Below are 11,111 nucleotides of genomic sequence, written 5' to 3'. Positions count from 1 at the left end.
TCACCCCCCATTGCCCTACAGAAATGTCATTCTGCTGTGGCTTTGTCCTGTCCCTGCAGGGTGCCTGGGCATCCATTTCCTCTTTTTAAAATGTACCCAGACACTGCATCACAGCTAACTGGTTTGGAAATGAGCAACCGGGGCACATGCCTGTGGCCCCAGGACACTGAGAGGCAGCAGCAAAAGGCATCTGCTGAGGTGGTGAGCACCAGGCTGCCAGGACATTGGCCTTGGTGCTCACCAGCCTCAGGCAGCTCTGTGATAACATGGGTGAAGTATTTTGAGATGTTTCAGAATTAAAAACATCACCATTTTTCATGTTGCATGGCGAAACAGCAAATCTCTTCCTTCCACAGACTGCACAGAGGTAGTGCCCGTGCATTTCCTTAAGGCAAAGCATAGCCCCCAGCAAAGCAAAATAATGTTGGAATTCAATGGTTAATCTAAAGCTGTCATTTAAGTTATCAAGAAATCTAATTTAATGGTAAATGTAACTAATTTAATGATAAAATGTAACTTTGAAATACAAGCCTTAAACTCTAACTTCCTTATTTGTGTCCTCTTAAGTGTATTTTTAACAGCAAGTCCAATGTGAAAAGGCAAATGGAGTTGCATGCCTTTTCTGTGCTGAATCTGATCACTGACATGCTGCAGTACTACAACAGAAGATAACAGCACCTTCTTTTAGAAACAGAAGGAGCTGTGGTTTAGCAGTGGTTGCAAAGAGAAAATAAGGTTTGATTTAGGCTTTTTCTGAGACCAGATGAAGGCCATGAGGTAGGAATTTCTGGAGTCCCCCAAGGGGGACTCCTACTACTTTTCAAAGCCACATCAGTGATTCCAGCTGAGGCCTAGATTAAAATAACTTCTGTGCCAGAGCTCAACTTGCCAAGCAGTAATACATAAACTCCAGACAATGGCACTGCTATTTCTAATAATATTTCCAGGTTAAAAGCATTAGAAAAATGGCAGAAGACAGCAAGTTGAAAGGCTTACAATTTAATGGGCAACTTGAGAGGACTAAGAATCAAATTGAAGTGGATGGAGAGATCACTAAGGAGTTCATCCGAAAAGTGAAAGACTTCTTGTTAGGTAAATATGCAGAGTTCTTTTTGACTAATTTTTAACATATATTCCAACGTAGCATAATAGATGGCCAGAAAATAATCTAACTGTATACACAAAAAATTTCTTGTCTACTTCCCGACCTGTGTGATCTTCTTCAATCCCTTTTTTTCTAGTGCCTCTTTCTACCAGGTGACAGTGCACTGTTATTCATTTTCCAATAGATCTATTACATTCTGATTGTCATCTTTTATCAATGTGCTTCATTTGAAACATCAAGTTATTCCCTCAGCTCCTGGTTATCTGAGTAAAGAACTACTTAAATAATTTCATACAATACATAATGACCAGGCATGTCCATCCTCAAATTGTTATTCCACCCCCTTCTTCCAGGCCCATAAATAGAGGCTCTCCGTAGGGAGCGTGGGAATTAGGACACATACTGCTCCATCGTCTCTGTAAAACTGTAGCTGGAGGAATCAAAGGATTCTGGTAGAACTTCACAGCTTTCATAAAAAATAACTAAACAACCATATATACACTAAAACCACCCTCACGACTGCAGAAAACTGCTGTAAGAAATAGACCCTTAGATTTTTTACCAGATCCACATCAAGGGAGTTCAAATGTGGTGGGATTCTTGTAATCTCTTAAAAGAATCATCTCATAAATTACTAAGGATTCCATGTTGGCAGTCCTTTGGCATTCATACCTCTATATCCAAATGGGAGCAAGGGCAGAGGACACAGGACTTTGTTTAGGAATATTTAAGTTGTTTTATTGAATTGAAAGAAGAACTCCATTTAAGTCCTTAAGATTCTCAGATTTTCATTTGACAGCAATTGAAAATTCTACCTTTGGCTCTTCTTTGTTTCTCAGTAGACATACAGCATTTACAAACAATTATAAAACATTTTTTAAAATGAATTTTTGTTTTGTAAATTGAAGTTTAAGAACAGTAGCAGCTGAGATACGTGCAGTGACATTAAATCTGCTGTGTTCTACATTGACATGAATGGTAACTTTAATATATTTCCACAGAAAATAGCTCTCAGGAATGCACTACTGATTGCACAGTAAATGCCTTTAATTCTTGGTGAGTTACTTTGGAACGTTAGAACAAACATTTAATATGTTTCAACTGTTTTATCACCGAAGAAGGTCTTGTCTATAAAGGGAAGTGAGCAAAAACCAGATCTGGTGATGAGACTTCACAAGGCACTGACTACTCTAACTGCATGTGCCTGTGCCTCTTCAGAAAGAACTAGGAAGAGCTCTTTATAAGGGGAGTTGTCAAAATACGTTTTTTTCTACTGTAAATTCCCATCCTATCCCAGTCTGACCCAAGTTCCCCTGTAGCTTAGCCCTTCTCATTAACCAGGGAAGGAACCACTTTCTCAATATTGTGGTGACTCCAGGGAAGGGATTACATCCACTGGCCAGCTTGGAAAGCACCATTCACGCCCCAGTCTCTCCAGCACCTCTTTGATCTGAGGGCCAAGGGAAAAATGGGCTCTGACACATCTAGCTGTGCTGTGCACTGATTTAAAACCTTCCACAGGCTCAGTTCTACATCAGAAATTTAATAACACAGTTCAAAGTGGGTTCAAATCCTCATTTTAGCCAGTTCTGACAACACTAACAGCAGTACCTGGAAGCATAATATTAAATTACAAAATGCTGGAGATAATTCTCTTCCCCCCTTGCTGTGCCTGTCAGCTTTATTCTCCCACATAACTAAAAGGTTAGGCAGCAATGATCGTTTACATTCCACTGGGAGGAAAGAGCTGCTTTAGGATACCCTCTGCTCCATTTCTGTTGCAGATGAGAGTGTGCCTCCGGAAGACATTGAGAAGGTAGCAAATTATGTTCTGCAAATAAACCTTCCCCTGACTCCACAAGAGCTCACAGGCATGCTTGGCATTATGGGCCACTGTGAGAAGTACAAGCTGGATGCACATAAAAGAAACAGAAAACGGGAGGAAGCTCGGATGCTGCTGATGGAGGCACAAGAAGCTGAGTGAGTAGGGTATTCTCATACTGATGTGCCAACTCTAGTGGAGTGGCACTGTGCCTGGTAGGACTGCTCCATACCCCAGGCAGTATCCCAGTAACAGTGGAGGGAAAGTTCAGATGACGGCAGATTTCAGCTTGCCATTTCCATAGGGCCTCTCCAGCAGGAACGAGCTATTGACCACTGGGCTGCGGGAGCTGACATGCTGCAAAGGAGGCAGCTCCTGCCAGCTCCTGGCTCCTCTGCCTGCTGAGTCAAAGAGCCCAGAGCAGCTACTTACTTCCAGGTTGGACCTAGTGAAGCATTACATCTGATTTCACTGGGAGGCTTATATATGGGTGAGAAAGAACCAACAAGAATTGAGGTGGGAGAAAATACGTTCACCCATGAGTCTTCCTTCCTAGCAAAGCAGTGCACCACCAGGCAGCCTGCAGCATCCAACCTCACTTTTAATACAGCAGCTCACATGCTCCCACACAAAGTCCCCTACTGAGGTTTTGCTTTGGCAACTTAAGAACCACAATTTTAACGGCTGTTGTTGGACTTGAGGGAACATTTCTGCATGCAAACATAGATGCATTTGAAACATGTCCTTACTTTGCTCTCCACACCACAATACTACACATGCTTCTATCCTTCCATTGCAGCAAAGCAGCTAAAGCTCTTCTGCCTGTGGATAAAATTAATAATAAACTTAAAAATGTCGTGAAGTCCCAAGGACACTCCAAAAATACCTTCATAAAGTTAAATGAAGAGATACGAGGCATCAGAACACAGATCTCACAGGTATCTTCTGTAAAACTTTTATTTACTACGTATATATTAGAAAAATATACTTAATCTCAAAGTTTCCTTAATGTAAACTTAAATAAATAAAACCAGAATGTGCTGCAGATGTGGCACCAATTCCATAATGTTTAAGGGTCTCTTCTTAATCAGTTGACATTAATCTCCTCATTAGCACACTTTGCAATCTGGATGGATGTTGCATAAGAAACCACAATTGCTCTGTTTTAGGCTGAGAACCAAGTGAATAAGACAAACGACAAACTAAATGACTTGTCAGCAAAACAGTCTGAGATGGAAGATGAAATTGCCACACTGCAGGCAAAAATGCTGATGAACAAGAATCAAGCAACAAAGGCAAGAGGAGGGGCAGAAGCAGCACTCAAGCGAGCCCAGAACATTGATAATGTAAGCCTTTCTGCCATGTAGTAAGGGAAAAAAGATTCCCTCCATGTTTAATAGTACTTCTGCTTCAGAAGTGCCATTGTGTTACTCCCCTCTCCTCAAAACTGTTACATTTTCCTTATACCATGCAGTGTAAAATGTCACAGCTAAGAGTAATTTACTTTTTATTCTAAGGCTTCTAGCATATAACACTTCTGTTTGCTTGAATGAAAAGAAAACATACAAATTTCTCTGGCTACTCTGTGACATTCTTCCTTGCACTGTGTATAACACTTTTAGTCACCATGGGCACCACTAAACACAACAGAACAAATCACAAAACCAGATATTAAAATACGTGAGTGATGCAAGCAGCCTGGCCATTCATCCCATGCCATTCTCCTTCAGAGGAAATTGCTCTGGGAGTTACTTGGAGTTTTTGGGAGGCTGGGTGCTCTTCAGTAGCTCCAATTTTTTAGGATGTGGCCAGAAATGTGCTAAAATTGCAAGAAGAACCAGGCACCCACAGAGCAAGCCAGGAGCATGACCAAGCTTCCAGGTTAAAGAAACCTAGCCAAAATCTAAACTGCAGTCTCAACAGCACCTAAATCAGCAGGGAATATGAAATTAAATATTCCTACAGACAAAAGTGTAAAAAAACCAGTGTTGCTACAGATAATTCACTACATTTAAATTAAGCCTCCCGGCAAAATGAAATTTACAGAAAAGCCATACTAAAAGAAGTAAAACAAGTGTAACCTTTAAAAAACTTAAATCACGTTTTCTTTACATCCTTACATCGCCTTGGCTTTGCTCCACTGGCAGTTTGTTTTAATTGGTTTCTGTCAGGTTTTGTAAAGCATTGTTCAATGTACACTTGTTATGGATGTTTTATTTATATTTTTTTTTAAGATTTAAGAGAATGAGAGATTTAAAGTTTGGTTCAGAGAGGATATTCAAAAAAGGTAGGTATTCTTCAGTACGCCAGATTAATTATGAGATGCTCTTAAACTAAGTAACGGCATTTTGTTACAGGAGTTTGCTGACATTAAAAGAAAGTACAGCATTCTTCAAGAAAAGCTGAAAGCCCGAGGACCTCCAAAAATGACACTAGAAAAAGTGAAGCAGCTGAAAGAAGAAGCAGAAAAACTGGCTGAAGAGACTGAAAAGAAAATTAAAAGAATAACAGGTGGTGTTATTGTTTCCATAGCAAGAGGTGAAAACTGTGACAGTCATGAATTCAACTGAAGCCCTTGCCCACAGACACTAATAGACCAGGATCGCCTGAAATCAGGTTTAAAACAATTTAGCTACGGAAAATCCCTGCTTGAAGCTACTCAATCAGTTTAAAAGCAGTTGAATTGATGTGGCTTATGTACTTTTCCGAACATAAATTGGTAGCTGTACACACAGGGACTTGCAGTGATTTGACTCGCACAGTTCAAAATCAGGACAAGCGCAAAATCTGCTAAAACTTTGCTGCAGATTTAGTTGGAAGCCTTGATTTATGCACTTGCTTTGGGCATTTGGACCTTAAATCTTTCCTCTGGAAAGGAAGGACCTTAAATCCTTCAAAAATCTTTTCTTACCTTACCCAAGCAATGGCTTGTGTCCTGGAGCTGCAGGATAGCTGTTCTCCATCAGTCCATACTTGTTCTCCAAGAACCAACCAGGTACCAATACTGGCTTGTAGAGACTGAACGTGACGTGCCCTGGAGCTGCGGGGCTGTGGCTGAGGTGGAGTAGTGGCAGCAGAGACTGTGGCTGCTGTGTTCTCACATAGCCTCATGGGTGGGTTTAGAGGGTCACCAAAAAGGAAGAGCACATCTTACGTAATTGGACACAGGGAACCTAATTCTGCTTGCAGTGAAGGTCTGGGCATTCCCACTGGGAATCCTTAGGCTTAGGATCCTGCCAGGCTCAATGTTCAAAAATACCATGTAACATCAGCAAAACTGAAGCAGAAACTCCATCCCAGGAGCAAATTCTTCAGGACAGAATCCAAATAAATATTTTGAGCAAATACCTCAAGGAAAAGCATTAAGAGCATCGCAGTCACTCCAAAGGCCCAGATGATAAGTGCGTTGGAAACAGGCAGTGAATAATGTGGGTTTGACTCACTACCAGTATGTTTACATTGGTGTAACTTCACAGGGACCAGCAGAAAAGATTCCTGTAAATGAGGAAGACCTAACCTCATTATGCCCAAATTGTCCAGGCTTTACACACATCAGTGGGCACACTGTTCCTCTAAGTGTTTCCACTTACACCAAATCCTTTAAGAGCAACATGTCCTGCCCTATCCTAGCTGATGGACAAAAGCACATGCTGAGAAATTACTGTATTTAAGGCTGTCACATTTCTCTTGCTACCCAGCAGCCAGACTTTTCCCTCCAGTTGCATATATAACATTCCCCATTTGAAATGGGCCTCTTAAACTCCTGGGAAAAGAAATGCTGTTAATCCATGGATTTTACTTACACAACAAATATGAGGATCATTGCATGTCTCTTCCAGACTTGGAGAAGAAGCTTCAGGACCTGAATCAAACCAAACAAGACAAGGCAGAGCAACTGAGACAACTAGAGGAACAAGTTATAGCCATTAAAAAAGAAATCACAGAGCAGGAAAGCAAGTATGCAACATGCAAAAGTTAAGGTCTGAACAGACCAGCAGGTAAAATGCAACTGAAGTCTCCATGCTTACCACCTCCTGAGCTTCCCAGCACAGAGGGCTGTCCTCCCTAAATACATCTAAAGGTGCCTACAGTATTTTGGCAGTGAATAATGTAATTTTCTCTTGGGTATTTTTTGTCCAGCTAAGTTTATACGAAAATAGGAAATACCTTTTAATAAACCAGCTGATTAAGTAATCAGGATGTAGTCTTTGAGAGAACTTCATAATACACTCCCATGCACAGCCTAGAGCTTCTTACTGTAGGGAGTTGGAAATGCAAAAGCAGGATTGCTCAGAGAGTTACTGCCTCGATGACAGACTCCCAGCATCCTGTGTGTTCTGCTGAACTCTTCCAATAACCTGTGGCTGTGCCACAGCCTTGCATGGGTCTGTACAGCCTGGGATGTGGCAATGCAGATAAAGGGCTCTGGGCTTTGGTAGCCATCCCTGCTGACAACTGGCAGTGTTCTCTGGGTACTGTCACTCCTCCCCATCCCCATCTCTTCACTGGGACAGAGCAGGGGGACAACTCGAAATGCTTGACCATGTGGGAGTTACCCTATGTTCACTAAAAATGAACACATACCTCCATGCAGCGCTGGACCATCAGAGGTGGGCAACAGGGAGACAATTCCCCAGCGCCCACTGGATGGCAGCGCACCGATACTTAATGCTGAAAACTTCAAAATCATTTGTCAACTCCCCTCCTGCAATACCTATTTTTCTTATGCTTCTAAGGGGTTTTTCACATTTTTAATTAATGCAACTAACAGCTGTAAAATTACTCCATTTCTCTGGTTTAAGCAGTGTGTCTAAAGGGCCACAAATATGGAAAAACAGGAGCTCTTCTCCCACATGCGGCACTTCACAGAAGTTAGAGTTCACTCAGCAGTTTCTTGTAGCCATAAAGAATATAGAAATTGTTCCAAATTTTGTTTATAATTCCTTTTTTTTTTTCTTAATATAAAGAAGACAACTGGGACTAGGCAAATGCTACAGAAGTGCTACGGTTTTAAAAAGGCTGAAGGGAGCTATGCCTGGGTTTCAAAATCCCACCCTTGGTACACATACTCCTGCAGGATGCTGAACAGACTGACAATCTTTTCCTCAGTTAAAACCAGTTGTGTCATTCCTAGCTGGACTGTTCCACAGCAAGCATCCCAGGAGGGGCCCAGCATTGCTTCAGAGCTCGGGTGCAGCCCACAGGACATCCATAAAACTAGGAATGCTCTGCAGGAATACAGGCTCTTAGCATTTAGCATTTACCCATCCTCCCGCCAACAGCACCCATAAAAAAGTCCTTATTGATCCGAGGGAGATAAACCATCCACAGTTATCACTCTGTGTTAAGGAGGACTAAATTAGTATTCGTATGCAGTGGGGGCTTGGGTGGGAATTGCTGGCATGCATAAGATTTCAAAGATACTCCTCTAACTCAAACCAGCTGTGCTCCAGGGCAGTGTGCAACACGCATTACCCATCTAATAGATTCTATTGTGAAAATGATGGAATCAAATTATAACTTCGATATAATCCAACAAAGACACCTGAACGCAGTATGCACGTCATTTGCATTTTAATTTTTATCTGATTTTTAGCACTTTAAAAAATCACCTGTTAGGTGTGAGGCTTCTTTATAAGTCCCTAGGCTGTAATCAGACAAATGTATTTAGACTGACTTTGACATAATGAAATCGAGCATTTCTGTTTTACTCAGAGCACACACCTCACCAAGCTGCTCACAAATGGGTCGCCAGGTAATGCAGGTTTCAATGCAGGACTGCTGCACTGCACCTGAAACAGGCAACCTGAAGTGTTTAGACAGAAATTCCCAATTGCAGTCATGGCTTTAACAATCTGAATTCATAAGCAGAAAGTTGAAAGCGAACATCCTCCCAAATCACTGTTGGCTGTGAGAGTTGCCATATGGCTTTTGACAAGCTGCAAGGATGCAAAGTCTGTAAACACAAGGCAGTTAAACAGGCCTGGAGGGGAGATGTATCCATGTGGGAAAACAGAGATGGCTGGATAAAAACGGAAACAGGAAGAAGAAAGTCAGCATGGAGTCTAAGCTCCCCTGCCTTCTTCCAAGCATGCTCAGACACACAAAGTGAGCAGACCTGATGGGACCGGAAGCCACAGAACACCAGATCCATCCTGTGACAGCTTCCGAGGTTTACAGCTGTGCAGCACTCCCCATTGGAAGTGACACAAAAGCTTTTAAAGTGGTTTTGCAAAGCTAATTCATGGGAAAATGCTGGATCTGGATCAAAAATACCTATTTTTAGTTACCCTTGACCCTCCTTCTTATGGGCAGAAGTGGCTTCAGAAAACTGTTTCTTGAAAAAAAACCCTGAATTCAGTATCTTGCTGTAGAGCACTTTGACTTCAACAATATTAATCAAAATACAAACAACACTTCACCAAATTCACATATAATCCAAGATACATTTAATCAAAGATTATTTCATCTGCTCTTTTTGTTAGGCGTTCAACCCCTGCAGTGTTACCAGAAAATGGGGGATCAAGTGGGTCTCACTGAGGTAAAATTCTGAAATTTGGTCCTTTGAGAAGACTTCAAATGCAGCACAGAGACACTCAGGACTGTAAAGCTGCTTCACCAACCAGAAGGGTAGGACACGACACAAAACTGAGTTTTTATCATTTGAAGAATCAAATTAGAATCACAGAATGGTTTGGGTTGGAAGGGACCTTAAAGCTCATCTAGTTCCAACCCCCTGCCATGGGCAGGGACACCTTCCACTGGGGCAGATTGCTCCAAGCCCTGCCTAACCTGGCCTTGAACACTGCCGGGGATGGGGCAGCCACAGCTTCTCTGGGCACCCTGTGCCAGCACCAAACACCCTCAAAGGGAAGAATTTTTTCCTAGTATCTAATCTAAATCTCGCCTCTGTCAGCTTAAAGCCATCCCACTGATCGCTATTGCTCATGAGCGCTGCAGAGAGGGACGGACACAAACAGGCTCACTGCATCTAATAACCCACACAGTGAATGCTGGTGGTTTCAGCTGCCTCTGAAAGGTGACCTCGATTATAGGTGATGGTGGCCACCCCGGTCCATGGCTGCAACTCCAAGTTGATGCCTGTGCCATGCAGCAGGGTCACCCCTAGGCTGCAATGCAGTGCATTCCATCTGCAGCAAGGCACAACGGAGCCTAGTCACAGGGCAAAGAGCTCCATAGGGCAACATTAGCCCACTTCAGGTTTAGGGGAGGATAGGACTTCTATACAGCTATGAAGCAGAAAAGAGAAAGATGAGAAAACTTTGATAAAAACTGAAAAAATATGGTATAGAAAAAAATCCAACGGCAATGAAACACTGTCCTTGCACAGTCACACATGGAGCGATGCCATCGCCTGTCTGCCATGGACTGGAGGAGTTCCTAACTGCAGCGAACAGTTTCTGTCAGTGGGACAAAAAAGTTTTTATAGTGAAGCTTAAAAACAAAGCTGTGCTATGACTTACATGACAGGATTGTGAAACTGAGTTAGTTTTGTGAATTTAGAAGACCACATTGCAGAAGAGGTTTAGAATCACAATACCTGCCATGTCAACTTAAAATGGTTTGATTTCCTGGAATATATTTAATGAAACAGCCCCACTAGATCTTCAATTGGGAGTCCTGGGTTATGTTTCAGACCTGGTGTTTAACCTTTAGGGCAAGTCACTTGGTATCTCCCTGTTTCTGCTTATCCATCTGTAAAATGAGAACTAACATATTTACCTACCTCGGCAGGGTTTGCTGGACGGACAGACTGCGGTGTGTTTCCACTGCACTGCAAATAGTGAGGGCAAAGTGTTCTTGAGGGACACTGGTACCTGGTAAAGATTTACACGAGTTTAAGTGTTGCACGTGCACAGGCAAAACTCTGGTGTATAAACCCAGGGATGTGTCCCAGCCTGAGTTCAGCCAGAGCCGCGCGCCTCCAACACATCCATTCTTCTTACCCGCTCCTTGATGTTTATTTACCAGTAAATCTTTCCCCTGGGTGCAAGGGGACTCTGCCACCAGCCAATGAAGCCACCACGTCCCTGACACAGCCCAGGGAACTGGACCCCCAGCCCAGCCACTGACCCCTCGCAGCAACCCCCAGCACCCCTGGGAAGGCGGCAGCACTGGATGCTCCCAGACAATGAGTAACAGGCTGGCAATGGCTAACCCGGG

The 11,111-nt window shown here is 42.7% G+C and overlaps 1 protein-coding gene across 1 annotated transcript in view; it reads left to right on the top strand.

Moving 5' to 3' along the window:
* The window catches only part of LAMB4 (laminin, beta 4), a gene marked incomplete at its 5' end in the record, with an annotated part of 40,575 nt that extends 33,669 nt beyond the window's left edge, over window positions 1-6,906 (top strand). Inside the window, 6 exons of the mRNA XM_010022780.1 lie at window positions 948-1,092; window positions 2,890-3,085; window positions 3,727-3,865; window positions 4,097-4,273; window positions 5,285-5,438; window positions 6,767-6,906. Of these exons, the coding sequence (XP_010021082.1) occupies window positions 948-1,092; window positions 2,890-3,085; window positions 3,727-3,865; window positions 4,097-4,273; window positions 5,285-5,438; window positions 6,767-6,906 (951 nt within the window). The remainder of the gene's footprint in view (window positions 1-947; window positions 1,093-2,889; window positions 3,086-3,726; window positions 3,866-4,096; window positions 4,274-5,284; window positions 5,439-6,766) is intronic.
* Between the last annotated feature and the right edge of the window lie 4,205 nt (window positions 6,907-11,111).

Source organism: Nestor notabilis, unplaced genomic scaffold, assembly GCF_000696875.1.
Source record: "Nestor notabilis isolate BGI_N333 unplaced genomic scaffold, ASM69687v1 scaffold16889, whole genome shotgun sequence".
NCBI lineage: Eukaryota > Metazoa > Chordata > Aves > Psittaciformes > Psittacidae > Nestor > Nestor notabilis.
The sequence above is the reverse complement of the archived record's forward strand: the minus strand, read 5'-3'. Positions and strand labels throughout refer to the sequence as shown.